This window comes from Macrobrachium nipponense, chromosome 15 (genome assembly GCF_015104395.2).
Source record: "Macrobrachium nipponense isolate FS-2020 chromosome 15, ASM1510439v2, whole genome shotgun sequence".
Taxonomy (NCBI): domain Eukaryota; kingdom Metazoa; phylum Arthropoda; class Malacostraca; order Decapoda; family Palaemonidae; genus Macrobrachium; species Macrobrachium nipponense.
This window is the reverse complement of record NC_087208.1, coordinates 3557333-3581722: the sequence shown is the minus strand read 5'-3', so window position 1 is coordinate 3581722 and position 24390 is coordinate 3557333. Positions and strand designations below refer to the sequence as shown.

Below are 24390 nucleotides of genomic sequence, written 5' to 3'. Positions count from 1 at the left end.
CTTGGATTCCAACCAATTTTGCCTACGAATCGGAGAGCCTTGTTCATGGAAATGGTTGGCTTCATTTTTAATAAAGATGATTGTTTCGGGACCTTCGTGCTTGTAAATAAGGACCTTGGAGAAGGAGGAGCGTAGTCGGGCTTAAAGAGTCCCCAAACTCTTGAAGTAAGAGGGCTGCCAGCGTCTTGTAACTGATAACCCGGAGCCGAGTGATCTTCAGAGTCCGAAAATCTCTTCCAAATCCAATTCCGAAGAGGATTGTTTATTTCCATCAGGAGACTGGCCTCTTGCAACATCCACCCCACTTTCGCAAGAACGACGACCGCCTGTGCGATAACTTGCGTCCCTACGAGAGATAGGTTGATCCTGCAAAACGACCTTATCCTTCTCCTGGCAAGAGCGATGGCCGCTTGTGCGACACCTTTCTCTCCTGTCAGACGAAGGATGTCCTCTCCTATCGCTTTCTCCGGAACCACCTATGTCCTGACAAGAATACTTCCGCTTGTGCGACAACTAGAGTCCTTGTCAGGTAAAGGTTTATCCTTCCGAAAGCTAAACAAATCCTCTTGGCTTAATTGTCTTTTGGTAGAAGTCCGTCTCTTATTTGTCACTTTGTGGCTCATTGCGCCGGGTTGGTGGCTCGTGATTCCTTGCGCCAAGCTGGCGCTTCTGGCGCATTTCGGCAGGGTGGCGCTTCTGGCGCATTTCGGCAGGGTGGCGCTTCTGGCGCATCTGGCGCCTCTGGCGCTTCTGGCGCATTTCGCCATGCTGGCGCTTCTGGCGCATATGGCGCATCTGGCGCTTCTGGCTCTTCTGACTCGTATGGAGTCTCAAACGCATCTGGCGCATTGCGCCAGGTTGGCGTTTTTGGCGCATTCTTCATACTCCCTTGAGTATAAAGCCGAAACTTCGTTTCTTCTTTCCTTCCCTTCGTCTTCTTTATAGGAAGGAAAGAGTCCTTTCTCCTTGGGAGTTTCCTTAGTAAAAACTCCCTACTAAGGCCGAAAGTTGCTCCTGCACATTTAGGATAATTTTTTCGCAGCAGCATTCTCTTTTTCCTTCCCTGATTCAGGTGAGGGATGTCTAGAAGCGGAAGGAAACTCCGATTTCCGTTTAGGAACCAATCTCCTTTTCTTCTTCTCACAAGGTGATAGATCGGAGAAAAGCTCAGGGCTTGAATCTAAAGTTGGAGCCTTCCAACTTCTCTTTAAGGGGCGTGACAGTTCATCAGAACTCCATCCCCTTACATTCGGTGAAGAATCTGAAGAAGAAAAACACTTCTTTAGGATGCTTTTTCGATAGCGATCCTTGGCAGTCGGGTCGTCACAGAATCTGCCGAGGGGACGCCTGATCGGTGGGGATTCTCCGTAACCTCCGTAAGGCCTTTCGACATTCCTTCTCCTCTGGGCCTGTGAGCTTGGAAGAGGTCTAGGCCTGGGAGCGAGACAGAGCCGATCAGACGCACCCTTACTGCACTAGGGACCACTTAATTCACTATCACTGTGCTTACCTTTCAACGTCAGCATTTTGACGTTCCATCCTTTGTAGCGCAGCTTTAAGCTCTGCAATTTCCGTTGCCGGATTTGCAGTCTTAGTACTAGAGGAAGAAGATAGAGGTTTAGGGTTAGGTGTTAATTTAATAGGCCTCGTTAGAGCGAAGACCTACTTACGCTTCTGGAGGAAGCCTTCCTAGCCCTATCCATATCTAATTTCCTTAAATATGAATTTAAAATTCTTCCATTCTTCCTCATTCTATTTACACATTCATTACAGGTGTTGAGAAATTGAACATTCATTCCTTCTACACCCCTTACAAACTGTGTGAGGGTCTACCGAAGCTTTCGGTAGCCTCACATGCATCCCTCATTTACACACTGTCTTCTAACCGTAAAGCTAGAATCCGACATCATGAGAAATATCCAAAACCAAGTCCAAAAAACAGTCCACGAAAGAGTATGCCAAACCAAAGATCCAATACGTCACCAAAATAACCGCTTAGAAGATCAATAGCGATGAAAAAAACACGAAAATCAAATCAGGAGTAACAACAACAAGTTGCTGTCACGGCCGATAGAGAAAATCTGTCTTAGAAAACGGGAATGATTCCTATTCCCGCCACCAGCGGCGGGGCGGTAGATCACCTGACCCTACCTGTAGTGTGTGCCGCGAAATTCGAATTTCTAACGGGGACGACGGAGTCTATAGCTAAGTATATATCTGACAGGTAAGTTGAATGCATAAAAACACTTGTTAGTGTATGGAAGATGGAGAGGAGGGGAGAGGGAGAAGGGGAGGTTATTGTTTGGAAGGAGAATCTCCTGCCAGAAGGACTTCAGTTATCAAGGACCTATCTGGGGTTACTTCTCTTTGTTTTTTACTGGCACTATCTGAGGTTACTTCCCCTTTTGGTTTTTTACTGGCTCTAGCAAAAGCTGAGTTACTGGACCCCTGGCGCACAACAAAACTGTCCAGAGACATTTGTTTCTGGCTTTTAAAATTTGCCTAAAGTTAAACACAGCATTGTCATTAAACATGTAGGAGACACGGATTACAACTTCTTTGTTGAGACGATAATTCTCCACTAAAGTGTTTAAGTAGTACATCACTCCACTTTGCAAACATGTCCTTAATCCCTGAAGTAGGCATATTATGTATGCTCATTTGCTTTCTGAATTTTTCAAACCAGGCTCTGCTGGCCTAAAATTCACTAACAGCAGCGCTTGTTGTAGGCATTTACTTACTGAGATTGGCATACAACATTCTCCAACATTTTGCTACAAATTCTTTCTTGAATTCTAGTGTTTCTCGCCTTTTTTTACAATAGGGCTAGCACTTGGAACTTTCTTTAGCCCCATGATGGCTTACTTAGCAGTGTCAGACGAATAGGTCATAAGGAGAACACGGGATGCTTTGTTTGGATGCTCGGTATGGGGCCTAGTAACACGTTGGGCACTGGAAGGAGCGTTTCCAAGTGTACAAATCCAAGTTAATGTATGAAACCCAAGACAAAATTTATTCAGAAAAAGCCTACTAAAACCGAATCGTACAAAAACCAGGGTACACAAAAACTGAGGTTCCACTGTATAATTTTCCTGAGTACCCTCAAGCAAAAAGGGTAACTATTACTACTATCAACCTTTGTCCAACTTTGATTTCAAAATAAACTTGCCATCAACTAAACAGGCATTAGTGTGGTTGTAATGCAATCAACACCAATACACATGTTGAAAGTTTAATAATGATATTGTTATGATACAATAAAGTTTTTTATACATACTTACCTGGCAGATATATACATAGCTATTACTCCGTCGTCGACAGAAATTCGAATTTCGCGGCACACGCGGCAGGTAGGTCAGGTGATCTACCCCCACCGCCGCTGGGTGGCGGGAATAGGAACCATACCCGTTTTCTAATTCATAATTTTTCTTCCAGCTGTCTCCTGAGGGGAGGCTGGGAGGGCCATTTAATTGTATATATCTGCCAGGTAAGTATGTATAAAACTTTATTGTATCATAACAATATCATTTTTATATCATTCACTTACCTGTCAGATATATACATAGCTGATTACCCACACCATTGGTGAGGGTAAAAGACAGCTACTACTGAATAGACAGGTAAACAACATACGTTGTAGGTTAATAAAAATAAATAAAACCTTGGTTCCTATGTTTGTTTGATACGAAGGGTCGACTTCCTAAGATTATTGCTAGTAGTCTGCTTCGTCTCAAGAGCCTCAGCGAGATGTGACCTATGGCTAAGAGTTCTTGTAGATCTGTCAATGGGGTCTTATCCACTTACTTGACAGAATCTAGTGGTCATTTGTCATGGGGTCTTATCCACTTACATGACAATACACCAATGCCTATTGGCATAATTTAAGGAGACAAACACCAATCCCGTCACCTGACCTAACACGAGGGGTTTGTGCTCTTTAATTTGAAAAAGAAGCTATCCCCAAACTCATTTCAAATAACCCCAGAAAATAATACACTTATGTTAAAAAATAAAAAATAAAAAAAAAATAAAAATAAAAATAAAAAACTTTTTATTTCACTAGTTAAGGATCAGTGTCGCTCCCAATCCCAGCAACGCATCCGTGGACACGTATAACAAAGAGAGAAGGATCTCTCATAGGCCCACTTGATCTCCTTCGTGCAAAGAGAAGTCAACACAGAGTTGCATCTCCCGTTATACAGCTAATATGACTCTCACGACATATTGTTATGGAAAGAACAGAATTGTTAAAAGCTCGCACTTCAAGCGCTTTTAATTCTTAGCTGTTTGAAGGAAACGTCAAGTTACTCAAGAAGTGCCTTTAGAGATTCCACCTCTTCCAAAGAAGACCAGGTGGGCTTTCTTTGCAACAGATCTCTTCTAGATGAAGCCCAGAGCCTGGCTTGCACCTGGCTGGCGCTTCGCGCCTGTGTTCTGGCGCCTCGCGCCTGTCTGGCGCCTCGCCCCTGGCTGGCGCCTCGCGCCTGCCTGGCGCCTCGCGCCTGCCTGGCGTCTCGCGCCTGGCTGGCGCCTCGCGCCTGACTGGAGCCTCGCGCCTGACTGGAGCCTCGCGCTTGACTGGCGCCTCGCCCCTGACTGGCGCCTCGCGCCTGGCTGGATCCTCGCGCCTGCCTGGCGTCTCGCGCCTGGCTGGAGCCTCGCGCCTGCCTGGCGCCTAGCGCCTGGCTGGTGCCTCGCGCCAGCCTGGCGCCTCGCGCCTGCCTGGCGCCTCGCGCCTGCCTGGCGCCTTGCGCCTGCCTGGCGCCTCGCGCCTGCCTGGCGTTCTCGCGCCTGGCTGGGCTGGCGTGCCTGGCGTCTGGCTGGTGCTTCGCTTGCCTGGCGCCTCGCGCCTGGCTGACTTCTCCCCACTTGCTGGAGATTCGAGCTTGTTAAGTGTCTCGATGAAAACTGGCGATGTCCACCTCGGACACTTTATTTATTTGCCTGATTCATTCGCCTCTATCGCATCTGCGCCAGATTGGAGGCCTACTCCTTCTCCTCATCAGACCATGACAGTGTTTAATTGGACTGTCTTGCTCTGGCGTCTTTACACCTGTTTGGCATTTGGCGCCTGATTGGCGCTACATTGTCCGAAAGTCTGAACATCCACAATCGTTTATCAGGAGAAAGGAAAAGGGTGGAAGAAATTCTTTCACTTTGAGCTTATGGCCTCTGCAACAAGGGGAGGTAATTTTAGTCGGCTACATCCAGTAGACGATAGGAAATCTAATAGTCCGAGAGACCAGTCTTCCTCCGAGGAGGATCATACTTGATACTTCAGTTGCTAACGAGCACTCTTCGTACATGTTGACAAGTTCTCTCGTTGCAAAATCTTCCCTATCCTTCCACGAAGGCAGGGAAAGAGCCTGGAAGTTTAAAGAGACTCTGAGCTGAAATTGGGAGGATTCCCGATTTCTAGCTCTTTAAATATCTCTTCGAACCTTCTGGGAAGTAGTTTTTTTGAGCCCTCATCGTATTCCAAAGACTCTGTCAGCAAACGTTTAAATCTTATCTTCTTTTGTAGATAACAACGTAAATACATTGCCTGCCTGGACAACGAGTCCTTTATCTGAAAGCATTGATCCAGGAATAAAAGGTTATAGTTCTTTTGCCAAACATACCATGTTGGCAGGAACCCATTTATTGCCGAGTCTTTCTAGAATTTGATTCCAGATTCCAAGCCCAAAAATCTCACTCGTCCTTTTGGTCGATTAGTACCAAGAGACGACTTGATGAGGAGCAGTTCCATCTTGTCAGAACACGGAATCTGAGGCCCAAATAGGATCCCATTGTAACTATAAGATCTCCAAGTCTTGTCGTATAGAGGTATTGTGTAAGATCCCGAAGATCTTAATGCTCTGCTATCTCCAATTCCCTTTATAGAGACAGAGTATAGCCTTTTACTGCGTTCTTTGATAGCAGATATATACAAAGGTAATTCTTCCCTCTGAAAGGGAAGAAAAAACCGCTATGTGGTTCACAGAGGTATCGGAAAGAGGACAGTTTCCTCATTCCCTGAAGCACGAATCTGCAGTAATATATCTTATCCATGACTACTGTCATTTACCTTGAAACATCCTCTCATTCATGTCCACTTCTGGTCAGTCTGCACGCAGACAGACTCAGAGTGGAGAGGTTGTTAAGGTCCATTTAAATAGATGTTGAAAGAATATTCAGACTGTCTTGGAAAAGACTTCCAAAACCTGCTGTGAGCAGAACGTGACCTCTGAGAATCCAACCTCACTAAGTCTAAAATGAGGCATAACATATATCCTCTCTTTGTCCTTTTGACGCCCTTTGTCTTACATTCTGTAAAGAGTTTATCTTTAGGGGAAAAGGACTAAAATTTTATTCCCCTTTCTATAACATAAAGATGGCGTATATTGCTACCGTCTCTCTTATATTCTTTCTCCTGTCCTCGTGCCTGGGCAACGAGAGAATGGAAAAATTCTATCATCGTTATTCCGCAAAACAAATTATTATTATCCTATTATCCTACTAACTGATCCAGGATCGAGGAGAATCATTCAAGATTCCTATCCTAGGACATCAGGCCGTAATGTACGGTTCAGATACTTGAAAGAGCCTCTCACCCAATACTGAGAGCTCCTACGAGTCTTTTCCAGTACCAAAAACATTACAAGGTCTTCCTTGTTATATGTTTACATGGGGAAGTAGGTAATATACCATCCTGTTTAATAACAATGAAAGAGGAGAAAGAGGGGCTGCATGGTTCAAGGGACTAGCCGAAACGTGCAATAAAAAAGGGGTTGCCAAGGTCTTTCTAAAACCTGCACCCAGATTAACTTATGAGTCCGATATATTTCTATCCCTTGTCATAAGGCTGAGGAAAGCGAGAGACCTCTAAAGATATCAGTTCTCTTCACCATGTAAAGGTATATAAAGCAGAAGAACCCACTTATCCTGACACGTACTACGTTTCGCCTGTGCGATATCTAGAATAATTGTCAGTAGAGGGTTGATCTGGCAAAAAGAGTTTCTCCCAAAACAACTCCTCTTGCCAGGAAAGAAGTCGCTCACGCGACCACTATGTTACCTGACATGAGAAGTCTGTTCTTGTTAGAGGACTTCCGCAATTTCAGTTAATCCTGACAAGGGACCCCGGCCGCCTGTGCGACAACTTGTGTCACTGTCTGGAAAAAAAAACTGATTCTTGTGTCAGTTCTCAAAGAGGAAACTCTTGGAAAGTCTATCTCCAAATCCTGAGAAATTGGAGATCCTGATATCTTGCGCCTGGCTGGCGCTCGCGCCTGGCTTACGCCTCGCGCCTGGCTGGCGCTCGCGCCTGGTTTAAGCCTGGCGCTCGCGCCTGGCTGACGCCTCGCGCCTAGCTGGCGCTCGCAAGCCTGGTTGGTGCCTATTCGCCTGGTTAAAGCCTGGCTGGAGCCTTTATGGCCTATTACTCGCAACCTTGGTCAGGAAAATCCTTCGACATCAAAATAAGAAGAGGTGCTGTAAGAATCCTATAATTCTACAGTACTTCCATAGTTGGATGTTTCTTCTCAATTTTCCTCTAATACAGTATATCGGGTAAGGAAGGGGAATTATTCTTTCCTCGGTTAATTCTTCCGTATCCCCCCCCCCCCCCTCTTTTTCCTGAACGAGAAGGACCACTCCAGTGCGGGGAGGGGACTGAGTAACTTCCCAGCTCTATGTAGGAACGCATAATTTGCTCTAAGGTATGTCTATTAACTAATTATTTCTAGTTAGAGCCAGGCGTCTGGCTGGCGCTTATGATTCCTTATGGCATGGTTTGAGGAAAAGGAAGCACTCTACAGGAAGACTGTTCGTCTTCTTCTTGCTAAGAGATCTATGAAGAAGACTTCTCGCAGGTTCTCACAACTCTTTGCAATAAATGTTAGACATACTTAAACAGTTATTATCGTCGATCGAGGTTCTCACGGACTCGCAAATTCTTGTATTGCTTTTATTTAATAACTCGCTCAAACAAGAAATATTTTGGATGGTGCTCTAGGCTTATTGCAATTTGCGCCAGGGTGGCGCAACTCGCGCCAGGCTGGCGCAACTTGCGCCAGGGTGGCGCAACCTGCGCCAGGGTGGCGCATCTGCGCCAGGCTGGCGCCTCCTACTAATTATCTTTATGTTATGTGCCAGAACACTGTGTCTTTATGTACCCGACCATCTTTCATATGTTAATTCCGTTCTATTATGAAAAACTTTTATATACGTAGTATAATCCATTCAGGGAAACCATTTCCCACTAAAAGAATGTTTCCCATCCGAACTCATACAAACTTACTGCGCCATAATCCTATTCCTAAACACTACGGTTGTGTCCTTTTCGAAAGACTTAACCATACCGTAGTCTTGAAGTGAATCTCTATTACATCTCTCTTCTCACTAAGTATGTATTCTAATAAGCCATGCTTTCGTAAGTATGAGTGCATTATAATATCATGTTCTGCTGCATTAGAATCCTTTAATCATGTTACCTACGGTAAACAGCATTGAAAGGTTGTAATATCCTTCTTATTGAAAGATTCCTAACAAAAGGCAGACACTATATTATTTATGATAGCTTCAGTATTCCCTCAATCCGAGGCTAAGACCACGATTGTAGGGAAGAGATACGGTTAGTTATCCCATTCTGCAGGAGAGAGAGCTGTATACGACCTCTCACGACTGAGAACAAGATGGTACTGCGACTGCGTTGGTTGGTCTTCAAAGCGAAAGCCGTCTGGCCTTCCCTTTCCATAGTTGCCAGTTACTCCATTAAATAAAGGAATCTTATAAATTATTATCGAACTTCAGGAAGTTTTTATATAAGCATAATTAAGCTAACGAGACCTTCGACAAGTCTAGAAACTAAATAGGTGTCGTCTAAACAATTCTTTAAACCTATTCCTTCCTAGGAAAGTCCTAGAAGGGTACTGGTAATCCATGGAAACCTCTTCTAACACGAAGAAAAAAGTTCTATCCTACTCTCAATCCACCAATAAAGATATGCTTCACCGATCACTTCTCGAAGACACGATAGCATCATATAACTCATACTCTAGCTTAATAGAATCCTCTATAATACTGTTACATTAAGGTAAACCGTATTAATTTAGGAAATTTTGTAAGGATTTCACTTGACCATTATAGCGTAAATTTCGGTATGTGTCTATGCCTTGCCATACCGTAATCCTAAGGCGATTTGTCCTAAGCATGGTAGGAGCTAGAGGCTTAAAAGTCATACATATGTGCTTTATCACTCAACGAGATCCATATAATTCATTCGATTGACAAACAATCTAAATCGTTCTCATCATAATAGATTTATATCTAAAAATGCACCGATGGGGAATCTTATGTTGAAATAACAATTTCATACCCCCATTGGATAGCGCTCTCGTCTAGTTGCGAAAAAAAATGTTCGAACAATGACTTTATCACAATTGTTATCGAATGATCTCTAATATTAGAAGGCGCTAAATCGTCGCCTGATTCCGAAAGGTGGATCGATTAATGTCATTCTAATTTTTTTGAATAATTCTACCAGAAGGCATTATACGAGGATCTTCGCCAATTTCATTCATTTGAAGTTCTTCTATCCATCGAGGAACCGTACGCATAAAAAAGGGAGAAACACTGTTTTAGGATGCCTTTCCAATGGCTATCCCTGGCAGTCTGGGACGCTCTACAGAACCTGCCGAGGGGACGCCTGACCGGTGGGGATTCTCTGAAACCTCCTTACGGTTTTCGACATTCCTTCTCCTCTGGGCTTGTGAGCTTGGAAGAGGTCTAGACCTGAGAGCGAGACAGAGCCGATCAGACGCACCCTCCATTGTAATGGGGGAACACTCTATTCACTTCTTACGTTCTACGAGTTCGCATTCGAACTATATCCAAAGTCTACAATTTGCCAATATGATATTGTAGATTCTGCGGAGTAAGAAGGTGATGAGGATGCAACAACTACTAGTACTGTTACTACTAGGTATAATTGCTCGTTTAACACAAGAGCTAATAAAGCTTCTAAAGGATAGTTACTTTTCTGACTTCCCCAACTAGGAAGAAAAGATATACATTTCCTCAATCAAACTCTAACACTTATTTGTATATGAATAGATATAAGTAATTCCCTTTCATGAAAGTATACGTAATTCACTTTCGTGAAAGTGGACGAGTGTCTACCAAAAACTTCGGTAGTTACAAGTCACTATGTTCTAAATTTTCGAAGTTAATTTTATATCAAAATTCTAAAAGTTAACAAAAGCGTATGCCGAACCAAAGATCCATTACTTCCCTGTAAAAGTTAGCCCCAGACGATCGATGGCGATGAAACACGAAAATCCATCAGGAGGAACTGCAAACGTTGTTTACATTCCAGCGACAGAAAAATTATGAATTAGAAAACGGGTATGGTATGGGGTTCCTATTCCCGCCACCCAGCGGCGGGGGGGTGGGGGGGTAGATCACCTGACCTACCTGCCGCGTGTGCCGCGAAATTCGAATTTCTGTCGGACACGACGGAGTAATAGCTATGTATATATCTGACAGGTAAGTTGAATGTATAAAATTACAGTTTCACACCCCTTGTATACTGCACTGAAATTCAATTCAATTAATATTAGCAAATTTCTCACTCATGTATTTTTTCTATAAATAATTGCACATGCAGTATTAACTTTTTTTGCATTTGAGCATGGTCTGGCATTGACCTTCCTAAAACTAAATACAGAATGCCTAAAATAATTAAAATTACGAGAGATTACCAAGTATGAAAAAATTCAGTAAATGGTATAGATATAACTTTTAACAGAAAACCCCCAAAAAGACATACTTACCAATATATTCACGAATGGCAGGGTAAACTTTCATGATGGCTACAATTATGGATATGGTGCTCTTAAATGGAAACCGTGTTTGAACAGCGTGATCAATGGCAGGAAAGGTGGCAAAGTGGTATCCATTCTCTTCTAAAAGATTGATGTGTTCTGGTGGCGTAACGCTGCCATTCTCCGAAATAATGATACCCACAATATATCGTAACTTATGAGGCTGCTTCTGTGTAAAATATACAAGTCATTATTTCACTAATTACTTTAGACTATAACAAATTCTCAATTCCTACCAAATTTTGAAAATCCTATTTGACTTTGTTCTATTACTGTCAACATATTTTCATAATTAAACATAACTACTTCAGTTCTCTATTGCTCCATCAAGGTAGTTTATTCTTCAAGGCTTAAGGGAAAAAATATCAAAAACACTTAACTACTACCATGTTACAAAAATACTAGGCAATTATAATCACACTTTCCCTTCCTACACTTATACACTATATCATGACTAATTATTCAAGTAACAAATTCCCCAGGTGACAACAATTAAGGGGAGCCCTAGTAAACTTGGAATGCCTAAAGAAATGCAAGGTAAGTCTTACTGTTTTAGGATCATCATAGTACACTCCAACTGTTCTGTACTGCGGTAGAAGTGTGTGAACCTGTGTGTACAGCATTCCAGACTCCTTATAAGGACCTCTGGCAAATTTGTAGGCTATCTTTATCTCTCCTATATCTGGTCTGAAATGAAAAAAAAAGGGGGAAAGTATAATCTGAAAATACTTACTGAAACAGTAAATACTGAATAATTCCTATTTCACAGACACAGTACAAATACTATCTGACGTCTAATTACTTCTAAATAAGAATCTACAGCACCCCCAATCAACAGCTGAAAAGAAATTATAAAACTGAGCAAAACAGTAATTGGATATTACAAGAAACTTTCTGTGAGAGGGAATCACTGATTTCTCCCATGAAAAAAACTGTTTCATAACTCTGCTCATGAACCTGAATATACCAATGAGGAAAATTGGAGAAATTTTATCTGAATCAATCATTTTATAGTAGGATGTACTTTTGTAAGTAGCTAAAAATGTTTGAAAGCGTTTTGGTGAGATTTGGACTGCCGTGTATACCCTTTTCACTACCCACTGTTTAAATCTGAAAATTTGGCCTTAATTTCGCGACTGATGCCCATATCCTGTGTCAGGACGCGTTATAGGCTAGGTAGGTATAATGTACTTTTTTTGGGGTGGTACACATTGATCGTAGGTGTATGGTCTACCCCTGTACCATGCGGTGTTTTACCCTATAGCCCAAAGGTTTATGGATACCCCCTGTTAAGAACCCCTGTTCTATCTACTTGATCTAGGGAACCTGATGAAGGTTACCAACCCTGACCATCATCTAGGCTATAGCTAGCTATTCCTACTTAGGTAAGTACTTGCGATGCCTTTTTTTTTTTTGACAAATTTTTGAAAATACCTATTTTAATAATGCCAAGAATATAGGCTAAGCTTCCAAAAACATAAAACGTTTCATGTAAAGAAGACGCGAAGGCCTTAACATAATAAGCAAAAGCGTTAACCAACGACGACTGACTAACTAGTAGCTAGGCAGTCTAGTGTAACTGTGAAAGAAGCTCACTTGCAAGTTTTAACTTCGACAGTAGTTAGGAGGCCGGAATGAATCAGAAGTCCTGTCACCGTCGCTACGACTAACAATATGAGGATCAAGAATCCCCATAACAAGGCTGCGTCCGTCTCCATGTCGCCCGGTAATTCTATGTCAGCAAACTTCACAAGAACTACTAATGCGTAATTATCTTGTGATCTTTTTGTTGTCGTTCCTCTAAACTAACTCGAAGTCGAAGTTCTTCTTCTTCAGTTACCGAGTAGTGTCTTCAGTTAGTTTGGTGATTTTCATATTGCGCAAACCACTGGAAGCTTGCGCTTTCCTTGAAAACCGAGGTAAACGGAAGGGAACTGTCGCATAGGAAGATCTTTATGTTCATTTAATGACGTACTTTTATGATAATTTCTTCAAAACTAGTAGAAAAAGTCAGTATATATCCTTCAATTATCAGTCTCTATCCACACAATTGTCTTAATAGAACACGCCGCGTCTTCCAGCGATCGCCGTATGCATGACATTTTCATTATTAATATGCATTGCTAGTGCTACATGGTAAGGCGGTCATAGCATTCTGATTACGTAGTCATATGACGGTACGAGAAGTAAATGTATACTTTCTGATATGATTTGAATGAATCATGAATGAAAATGTTCGTGTTGGAAATGGGTAATTTAACAGGGGTGCGGCGAAGTCGTATTAAATTCTCTGAAACGTTGCTTTCAATCTTTATAATAGAATAACACCGACACTATTGTAATTTTCGATCTACCGGCACATCTGCACTATACTAGATTGCAACTGGGGATATTTATATACAGAATCAGATCTGCCGAAAGATTTAACGCAGCTCATTTAACCTGGATATTTGTACTGTACAGCATAGTGAATAAAACTTTATTGACCATAATGTAAACCAGCATGAAAACATGCTGAATGAAACACTGTTCTCATTACTTCCCAAGTGAAACCTTGACTATGCTCTTGAGAATTTATGCACAGTACCTTGGACTATTCTAGATATCTATTTGTTCACAACCATCAGTACGATTATACTTTGATCGAGAAGTGCAGCCTACTGATCTCAATGTACTTAACCTTTCCATATTGATTCGCTGCACTGTACCACCTCCGGCAATGTATAAATTAACTTTTTTTAATGGCAGTGTATAGTTATTGGACCACGTACTCCCAGTACCGCTTCCACTTGTATTCTTCCATTTGTATGGAGTATTTAGGTACCGAATCATCTCTGTTTTCTTCAATATTTTTCCATTGGTATCGTTCGTTCATCATTTTAAACCATCACTGACAATGTCTCCTTTGGCATTTTATATTAGTATATGGTGTTCCCAGCTATTAAGCAACCTAAAGAAATCTTTACATTTATAATTCTACTGCTATGCCGTATTTAAACCACCTCAAGCGATGTTTCCATTTACCTTTCTTTCTCTCTCTCTCTCTCTCTCTCTTCTCCTTCTCTCTCTCTCTCCTCTCTCTCTTATCTCTCTCTCTCTCTCCTTCTTCTCTCTTCTCTCTACTCTCTCTCCTCCTCTCCTTCTCTCTCTCTCTTCTCTCTCTCTCTCTTAGTATGGTGTAGTTGGTTGTTGAACCAACTCCAGCAATGATTACCATGAAATATTTTTTTTTTCAATTAGTATGGAATACTTAGTTTTTAAATCACGCATAACGACGATTCCATTTTCCGGTGCAATTATAGTAGGCGCTAGTGGGTCAAATCAACTCAAATGTGTTTCGCCGTGTTTAGCACTAGGCCCTCGTGGATCAAATGTGATCAAGAGCGCTTAGGAACAGTTGATCGACGAGGGGCTAGTGCTAAACACGTCGGAACAGTTTAGAAACATACAGGTAGAGCGCCTACTACAGTAGAAACACGCAGGTAGACCGCCCACAACATAGTAGCTCTGATTTCTCTCTATGTGGAGTATATAGTTATGGAACCACACCGAACAATACTTTCGTTGACATTTTACCAAAAATATGATTTATTTGCTTTAACCAGCTTCAACATAAGTAAAAACCTATAGGGGATAAATAAAACGTAATTTAGCTCAAGGATAAATTTAATAACTAAAAATTTAAGACAACACTATGAATTAAAATTAAAAGTGTAGTAGTACATACAATTTTGTGAGTTGGGGAGTGCAGGGAATCTAATCTTCAATGACACAACTACACTTCACTGGAAGATCACCTGTATCGCTATCTTACAACATAATCTGAGATTTCGGGACGATTATTTTAGATAAAACCGGCTTTTGCCAGCGTGGTTCCTTACCCTACGGCTGGAATATTTTGCATAAGGCAGCTAATGGAGTTCAGAGAAAAAACAACGAGACCTGCATCTGGTATTCATAGACCTTGAAAAGGCCTATGACAGAGTGCCAAGGCAAGAAATATGGAGATGTTTGAGGGAGAAGATGGTGCCGGAAAAGTATGTCAGAATTATTCAGGAGATGTACAGGAATGTGTATACTAGAGTGAGAAGTAGTGTTGGTGAGACGGATGGATTTGAGATAGGAGTTGGATTACACCAGGGGTCAGCACTTAGCCCATTCATCTTCAACATCGTGATGGATGTAATGACCAGGGATGTTTAGAGAAGCAGTGCCATGGTGCATATTATACGCGGATGACATTGTGTTGTGTTCAGAGGGGAAGGAGGAGTTGGAGGGAGGTTGGAGAGGTGGAGAGCAGCACTTGAGGAGAGAGGAATGAGAATAAGCAGATCAAAAACCGAATATATGTGTTCTAGTATTACTGAGGACGGTGGAAGTAGCATAAGATTGGGTGGGGAAGAAATAAAGAAAGTACAGAAGTTCAAGTACTTAGGGTCCGTATTGGAGGATAGTGGAAGCATGGACCAAGAGGTGAGACACCGAATTCAGGCAGGATGGAATAATTGGAGGTTTGCATCAGGGTTACTCTGTGACAAGAAGGTCCCCTCTGAAATTGAAAGGAAAGTTCCATAGGACGGTGGTCAGACCAGCAATGTTATATGGAACAGAAACGGCAAGTATGAGGAAAGCAGAGGAGAAGAAGATGGATGTAGCAGAAATGAGAATGTTTGAGATGGATGGTCGGGAGTAAAAAACAAGGTAAGATAGGAGTTAGAAATGAGTATATAAGAGGATCAACAAAGGTAGCTGAAATATCGAAGAAAATACAGGAAGGAAGGCTTCGATGGTATGGACACCTGTTACGAAGGGAGGAACGTCATGTTGGAAGACATACGATGGAATGGAAGTGCAGGGTAGAAGGAAGAAGGGAAGACCAAGAAAGAGATGGCGTGATTGTGTAAGGGAAGATATGGAATTGAAAGGTATAAATGAGAACGAGGCACAAGACAGAAATCGATGGAGACGACCTCATTCGTAATGGCGACCCCATATAAAAATGGTTTAAGCTAGGAAGAAGAAGAAGAAAGGTTCCTTACCCTACGGCTATGGTGTGTGTGTGTGTGTGTGTGTGTGTGTGTGTGTGTGTGTGTGTGAAAGATATTTAGGATACCTATATATTTTAGTTTGGACTTACGGACTATCTAATTGTAAATTCTAGCTCTGCCCAAGTGTTTTATATGCCAAATTGGATGAATGTTCTGCAATGACGTTGAATATACATTGCTTTAGAGAAATTCAGTAACGATATTTTCTGATATGTAAAATTATACGATGAAAATAAGACATAAGCTGCAGTTTTGTGGTACATAATTATACTTAATCTGAGAGGCTTACCTCGACCATCATAATAAATAAAGGGAAAGCCTCTTGACCATTTACAAATGAGAGATTTTGATTTGTGATACATTCCTGTAACGCCATTATACCTAGTTATTTATATAATATAACAGCTATATGTGAACAGACCAATATTGTGGGGCAAACGTAATGAAAAGATATATTATGGGAGATCTGTCCTAGCTATACAGGGATGTCGTGTCTCCTGAATCTTATAATTATAATATATATGTATATATATATATACATATATATATATATATATATATATATATATATGTGTGTGTGTGTGTGTGTGTGTGTGTGTGTGTGTGTGTGTGTGTGTGTGTGTGTGTGTGTGTGTGTGTGTGTAAACTTCAAGATTGAATCGCAAATGTATCAATCCTGTCTTCTCATGCAAACACAAATATTTAATTTTAAATAAAAATTTTGCTAAAAGTGGTTTGCTCAATAAATAGCACAGCGACAATGTAAATTATATAAATATTCTATTGCTATATAACTAATATTAATTGCATGCATAACTTACGATTATATAACGTGGCAGGATAATGTGAACCTGAATAATGCATATGAATAAAGAAAAAAATATATTAAAGCAATATACCTAAAGCTCATTTTCCTTAATCATCAGTGATATGTAAGAGGAAAAGGTGACCTTGGTATAAGTAGGACTCATGCTTGAATTGTCCTCATAATCTTTAATCGATGCCGAACTATGGCAAATTAGTTACATACATTTTTCCATTAATGGCTTTACAGCAGTCCTTCCCGCAACACTTTTCAAATCTATATATCGCCTTATAGATAGAGAAAAAAAGTATTGTTAATCTTTTATACGGAGAATGCTTAATTTTTATGATACTTTTACCATAAACTTAACAACAACTGATTAATCAAGTGACAGAAAAAGTAAAATTGGTAAAAAAAATTATCTGCACCAAGGAAATGACTGTCTCGTTATTTGCGAACAAAATAAGAACACGCCAACTTTTTTATTTACTGCTTGGCATCGATGATGGATCCACCAGCTTTGCTTGAAGAATAGTTTTTAAAAGAGTTTACAATAAAGCCATGACGAATCATGCTCAAAATACGATGGCGAAATGTCATATAACTCATATTCAATTTGACGGTGAATAGCGGGTAAGCATTGGAAATGAGGCTATTATGATAAACAAACGTGACTCAGGATTATATTAGGCAGATGAGATGACCGCAGGTCCCATTTTCCTTGTTTCTGGCATCCGCGTCTTAGCTGACGTTGCGGGCAGCGAGAAACAGCTGATAGCTAGTGGCCGTGATTGGATAATTGATTTTGAGAATGGCTGCGATTTTCAGACAGCTTTGCTTATTGGTACTGACAGAGGCTTGCTACGATGAGTTTTTCATCAAATTTAATTTTCTTCACGGTAAGAAACGAGCAGTACGACTTTGATATCAAACGTTGTTCGCTGATTCATACCTAGTATGTGACGGGAGCCATGACTTGATTGTGATGGAGTAGCTAGGTACCTATCTAGCTAGCTACTAGTAGGTTGGCCTTTGCAAGAACTTGATGACGGAATTTTTATGTGACCTAGCTAATCCTTTTTGATAGACGTGGTATTAGCATTTGTAGCCGGCACAGATAGATTTAAAATTTGCGCTAGGTACAGCTTTCCTTGTTAGGCTTATGGTCAAAATTTTGTAGGCTTGGGTAATGCAAGTAACGTATTGTGCCAAAGATGTTTTTACCGGTAGCCTAGTTAGCATACTGTTGCGAATGATTGTGGTCGGTTTCATTCTTAAACCACCAGTAAAAATTCTGTTACCTAATCTAACCAGACTTATGGACTAGGTATCAGTAAAAAAAAGCACGTAGCTATCAGGAAAAGTATTGCATGGCCTCCCGGCGACCACCTGTACGGTAGCGCGACCACTTTCCCAAAAAATAACTTTAGCACTTCCAGTAACCTAAGTTAGACGTCAGTCACGAGCTAACGTCCATGGAAGCAAAACCCTGAGACCTCTACTTTAATCTCAATGTAGGTAAGCGTTTTCTTCCAAGTAGGTAGCTAAGAAATTAAGGCCCTAATTTCCAATTAAACAGACGTTAAAGAAAGTCTAGCCTTTCGCAGTGCTAACTTACCTCCATGACACTCTCGAAAGTTTCACTCAAAACACCTAACATAGGTATATAGTAGATTGATGCCATCTTGATGTTTGTGGAGTCACTTGTGTAACAAACTTCCCATTTCCTGTGCTAAATCTGCATACCACTTGTACCCATAGACACATACACTTTCTTCACAACAATCTGAAATGATGATGGTGTTTATGCTTGCGACCGGGGAAACCTGGCAATTTTTCAGGAAGAAGAAGAGTGCTCTATAGGTATAACATTTAAATGAAATAATTAGGTAGTTACTAAACACCAGAATAAGGTTATGAATTGCTTACTAAATTTATTAAATAAAGAAAAATTTAAATGGTTTTAGCTGTGAACATAGCTACGAAGTGATTGCGCTTTCCTATTTTTTTCTTATCACTGTTGCCAGTTGGTTTGTGTTTACCCTCCAAACTTGGGATAAGACAACACAAAACCATGGAAATAGTAAGTGAATTTAGCTTATCTGTTTGTAACATACATAAATATTAGAGCAATTTTATCATTATTGCATCACTATGACATCTAGAATTCGTGGGAAGAGTTTGTAAAGGCATTGGCATATGTGTTAGCACACAAACATTAAAGGTCACATTTGTTTCAGCCTTACAATTATTTAAATAAATAAAAAAGTAATAGACTTAGATAAATGAATTTAAATATCAAGTGAAAAAGTGGTCTTTCTTCGGATCAATGGTCACGCAGTGGTATTTTACCCTATACCCGCAGCCTTGCCCAACCAAACCTTCCCTGACAAAACTACCTAACCAGAGATCTTGGCCAGCAGTGACCCTCCAAAAAGTAAATTGACCCTGATTGCCAAAATTCATGAGTTATGCAAGAATGCAACCTATTGAATTTGATATATACTTTCTTTTTTTTATATTATATACTATATCTTACCTTACACAGTAGGATAATTTATAAAGATAATAGAAAAAGTTAATGTTTTGAAAAAAATTTCAATAAATTTAGAATTTGTGTTATGGGCACTAACAAGATTTGATCTATTTCAGCATTTATGGCTTATTGGGGCCTTATATTAATGAGAAGAAGCTTTCTATATCATAGTCTAGCTTAGGTTAACCTTAAGGTTTTGCTGTATTTTTTTGGCTCATTGTACTTTAAAGATTGGACGGCCTAATCTAGGCCAGTACATTTATAGTAGAGTTATAAGGGTTGTAAATATTTACACACTTTGTTCACTTGGTTTGTCTGGTGGGCCCTTGTATGTCTTCAAAATAAGGTGCTTCTTATATTTTATAATTATCTTTTAGTGTTTTTTGTCAGTATCGTAGCTCCTGCAGAATAGAAGACTCTTCAGTTATATTTTAAATTTGCTTTCTTCTTGTATGATCAGATTTTCTGACAGTATTTTGTTGTATAGTCGTGGTGCACAATGTTCAAATGCTCTCTGACCTGACTTACAATTTGTGCTAGGTTCAAATAGCCCATATGCTGAATTCACATGCATGTCTGATCACAATAGTCATATCATAGAGAACCAAAAAAAAAAAAAAAAACAAAAAAAAAAACCCCCAACCCCCACAACCAAGAAAAAAAAAAAAGGACACGCCACAAAACCCCCCCACCAAACACACCCCCCCCCCCCCCCCCCCCCCCCCCCCCACCCAAAAAAAAAAAGAAAAAAAGCCCCCCCAAAAAGAAAAAAGAAAAAATGAGAAAAAAAAAAAAAACCCACAAAAACTCAAGCAGTTTTCAGGTAGGTATGTTGGTTCACCATATTTTAATGATTAAAAGACTGTAAGAAGTATTTTATATTCAGTTCTTCCTTTTTCAGGGAGCCAATGTAGCTCAATTAGTTCTGGGGTTATTCTGTCAGGGTAATGTAATCCTTTTATTAATCTGGCAGCTCTATTTTGTACTCCTTGCAATTTTCTTAGTAGATAGTTAGGGAGATTGTAGTATATATAACTGCAGTAGTCAAGCCTCAAAAGTATTTGGTTAAAAATTGCTGTTTTCAGGGTATCATCATTTAAATATTTTCTAATAAATGCAATGTTTCTAATATGATAATAACAGGTTTGTTTAAACTAACCTGCAGAACTAATATTTGCATGTGTACTGCACTTGTTATAGGAATAGTAGACACAGTATCAGTTCTCACAGTGTCAAAGGTAGCTGATTTTCTGCTTCATTTGAGACATAAGAGGATATTTTCAGTCTCTACTGTTAGGGGTTACAAGGCGATGTTAGTAGAAGTTTTTAGCTTCTGGTATAAGGATGTATTTGAGGATCCTCTGCTCTCTGATCTTCATTCATTTGAGGTAGAAGTCCCTAGGAGATCTCTTCTCCATACCCAATGGGAGTTAGATAAAGTCTTGACGGGATTACTGGCACCACCTTATGAACCTCTTGGATTGACTGATCAAAGGTCTTTGATTCTTTGATGAATAAGACCCTTTTCCTTTTGGCACTATGCATGCCTAAAAGACTTGGTGAGCTTCATGCTCTTTCATCAGTTGTGGCAGTGAAGGGAGAAGATTTGGTAATTTCATATCTGCCAGAATTTAGGGCAAAAACTGAAACTGAATCCAGACCTCTTCCAAGGGTATATTTTCTTCATTCATTAGCTGCATTTGTTGGTGGTCAAGAGCCAGACAGGTTTATGTCCAGTCAGGGCAATGCAGTACTACTTGAATAGAGTTGAATCAGTAGAGTAGAGACCTACTAAGGGTTTCACAGACAGTGCAAGCACGTTTTTGGGCAATAACACTGTAACGAACACTTGTATCTGTACAAGATTTTGCTATAGTGTACTACACCCAGTGCCGTAATTTATATGAGTATCATGAATCACTAATTGTAAAGAATAAAGACGCTTGTCTATATACCAAGAGTTGCTTCAGTTTAAACTTATATTGTATGATTTTTTTGCATATCTATCTATCTAATAATTTACATTGTTATATATATCTAATGATCTACTCAGTTGTCACCTGCCAGTTGTCTGATTTATTTAAGCATTGATCAGTTTACGTATCTCTCTCTGTCTGTTGTAGTGATACTGTAATGGTTATTAGAGTGAGAGATATCTGAAAATATGGTGTAGTAGTAGAACAATAGACACTATGATTGAGCAACTGTTATACTTGTGTTTCGTTAACTTCTTTGCAATCCTCATTGGGACTCAGGGCATCAGCCATATACTTGTGGTGTACATATCTATATATATATATATCTATATATATATATCTATATATATCTATATATATATCTATATATATATCTATATAATATATCTATATATATATCTATATATATATAGATAGTGATATATATAAATGATATATATATATATATATGATATATATATCATCTATATAAGGGTGATCTATATCTATAGTGCTATATATAGTCGATCTATATAGTGATGATATAGTATTATATATAGATCTAAGAAAAGTATATCCATATATATATATATATATATATCATCTATATATATCTAGTATATAGAGTCCTTATATAGATATCTATATCTAATATATATATATATATAATTACTCTATAATATATATATATATTATAATATATATATATATATATCTATATCTACAGTGGTCCCCCGTATTCGCGAATGCGTACCAGACCCCCCCGAACCCCCCGTGAATAATTAGAACCCGTGCGAATGTTTGGAACCCCTATAAAAATGGTAAAAACAGCCTATTTTGTTAGTTAAAACTCAAGAAAAACCCACTAAAAATTTTCATACTTGGTTTTTTAATAATTTTATCACAAAAAGTGCATTTTATGATGAAATTCATCCAAAAAACCAGGAATTTGTGGATATTTACCATAGAAAAATACTGCGAATGCGTGAATTTTCCGCAAATAATGCAGGGAAACATTCCCGAGAGAAATCCGTGAATCTGGAGAACGCGAATACGGGGTGTCCACTGTATATCTATATCTATATGGTATATATATATATACATATATACATAAATACTCAAAATAAACATTCATGACTTAAGAATATGTGCATTGGTATAATCAAGCCTTTAAACTCTAATGAATGTCTGGTAGAAAGGCTCAATTTTTATTTGTAACACAGAGTAAGTACATATAACCAGTTACCTATTCAAACCAATCTGAAGGCAATTGGCAGCTTTTTCATTGCTAAAAAAGCTGAAAAGTTGCATGACAAACGCATTTCTGTAACCATGCCGGCAGTTATGTTCCAAGGTGGCCATCTCTTCTTCACCTTCGTAATACAATTCCTAAATGGCTGATGCCCTGAGTCCGATGAGGATTGTGAAGATGAAGAAGGTAATCAAACACAAGTATAACAGTTGCCTTACATCATAGTTGCTATCGTTCTATTACTCCGCACACACACACACACACAATATTCCTTGCTTTCATCTGCTTTTTAATCGGATCCAGCTAGGCACTAGAAATGATCCCATTGTCAAGACCTCAGGTTTGTAGCTATGAAAAATACAAATTGTCTTGAAAATTTGTCATTTTGTGAGGGAGTGTGATTTTGCTAATGTTTCACATAATTGTAACTGTTTTTGTCAGCTTTCCAAGTTTATCCATGTTTTTTGATAAAGAATAGTATATGAAGATAACAACATTACAAGGAAGAACTAACGGTTCATAGTAATTCTTAAAGGGGTTAATGTGATGGATTAAAACCAACCATATTCTGTCATGTCTTTTTCAGTGCCATGCCTGAAAGCAGCGATAAGCAAGAGCTTGGGGCTGGGAATTGTGGCTGGATCTCTTCTGGTGAAGGTGCCACAGATTCTGAAAATTCTAGCTGCTAAGAGTGCTGAAGGGATAAGCATCACTGGTACTATTTTGGAGCTCACAGCCATAATTGCCAATTTTTCCTATAACTTTATTAATGGTTATCCTTTTAGGTAAGAAAATAGTGGGTTAATATTTCATTACTGTAATAATTGTAAGGTGTGAAATTAATTTGAGCAAATAATTTACTGGTAAAAGAATTAATATGATTATTTTATGGCTAGGCCCCCCCCCCCCCCACATAAATAACAGTTAGTCTCCGGTTAATGGTATCATCGATTAAGGATGTTTCAGTTTTACGCTGCCTGGCTAATGATGTTAACCAGATTTTCAGTGCTGGTAAGCAGTCTATTTGCGCTGATAAACAGCTTAATGACGCTTTTAACCTGTTAATGGGACTGTTAACCCTTAATGGAAGGGATAAAAAATCAATATGCTGCACCCAGGCCTGGGAAACTTAGAGGTCACTCAATTTAAAAAAAAAAAAAGTAAATGGAAAGAGGAAGATATGCAAATGCATATTGTGTAAGAAAAAAATTCTAAGAAATTTTTCCTACCTTCTGTGAGAAATTCAAAATTACAATTTAAACCCCTTGAGAGGCCTGTTTACATGTCAATTGTAAATTTTACCAAGTTATATATGTTTTTTCTAATAAATAATTTTATTATATTTTGTAAAATTGTAATCATAGCTCACACAATATAAAATCTGTATCAAATTCTGAGCATATTAGGTGTAAAATATTTACGTAAATTTACTGAGAATTAAAATGCAATAACTTTTTTTAGATTTATACATGTCGTTTCTAATATTTCTTTGCAAAATTACATTTATAACTGACATACTATCATAAAAGATAGGAACTAAAACCAGCAGCAGCCCCTTGGTATATTTATGAGCAAATTTATAAAAAGATGTCATCCCTTGAAGTCAAGATCACAACCAAACTCGTGAGCTGCCTGCTTCTTGATTTGAGCCAGTCTAAAAGTTGCCATTGGTGAATTTATGGGCTATAGAAGTAATGGCACCTCTTTCTCGCCTGATTCCCCCAAATCAGTGGCACGTAATATGTATTGTCATTCACCATGAGTAACTCCATCATCCACCCACAACTTGTTATTGCTACTCGTGAACATATCTGTCCATTAAGGGCATTGGCCTGGTGGTTGGGGGGTAATTTTTGACCAAGTTGGTTAAGTTGTGTTTTCATACAATCAACTTACCTGTCAGATATATACTTAGCTAAGACTCCGTCG

General features: G+C 39.5%; 2 protein-coding genes across 2 annotated transcripts in view; both read right to left on the bottom strand.

Annotated features, from left to right (window-relative positions):
• The window catches only part of LOC135226972 (mannose-P-dolichol utilization defect 1 protein homolog), a 116297-nt gene that overhangs the window by 37717 nt on the left and 54190 nt on the right, over positions 1-24390 (bottom strand). The gene's annotated exons all lie outside the window — the stretch shown is intronic.
• Positions 10768-12736, bottom strand: LOC135226973 (testis-expressed protein 264 homolog). Its single transcript, XM_064266677.1, has 3 exons — positions 12462-12736; positions 11414-11552; positions 10768-11034 (listed from the first exon to the last, which is right to left on the bottom strand). The coding sequence occupies exons 1-3, from the start codon at positions 12581-12583 to the stop codon at positions 10783-10785; spliced, it is 513 nt and encodes a 170-aa protein (XP_064122747.1). The 5' UTR covers positions 12584-12736; the 3' UTR covers positions 10768-10782.